This window comes from Papilio polytes, unplaced genomic scaffold (genome assembly GCF_000836215.1).
Source record: "Papilio polytes unplaced genomic scaffold, Ppol_1.0 DF823731.1, whole genome shotgun sequence".
In the NCBI taxonomy this organism is placed as follows: Eukaryota; Metazoa; Arthropoda; class Insecta; order Lepidoptera; family Papilionidae; genus Papilio; species Papilio polytes.
Window position 1 is genome coordinate 1,638,603 of NW_013525473.1, and position 336 is coordinate 1,638,938.

Sequence of the window (336 nt, forward strand, 5' to 3'; positions counted from 1 at the left end):
AAAGGTTTGCTAGACGGCTCGAATTGCTGTTATTCTTAGTCCGCATTCCAAGTGAAAGCACAAATATGGTGAAGCCAAATAAAATCGAACATTTTAGCTTGGCGGGTGTCATATTTCATTACCCAAAGAGTTTTGTGTTTGATTAAACAACTAATAACTCATCAAACATTTACAATGTACTCAGATTCAGACATCTTACATCATACAACTACAACGTAGGCTTACATTATGTTTCTACATTCCAAATACAATTGAGTGTAATATTTCCAGCATGTCCGGATGGCAAATGGGGTCGTAACTGCCAGAATGATTGCCGGTGCTTTAACGGCGGTACTT

General features: G+C 38.1%; 1 protein-coding gene across 1 annotated transcript in view; it reads left to right on the forward strand.

Moving 5' to 3' along the window:
* Window positions 1-271: 271 nt before the first annotated feature.
* LOC106103462 (multiple epidermal growth factor-like domains protein 6) overlaps window positions 272-336 on the forward strand; it is a 13,553-nt gene continuing 13,488 nt past the window's right edge. Inside the window, exon 1 of the mRNA XM_013283242.1 lies at window positions 272-294. Coding sequence (XP_013138696.1) covers window positions 272-294 — 23 coding nt within the window. The remainder of the gene's footprint in view (window positions 295-336) is intronic.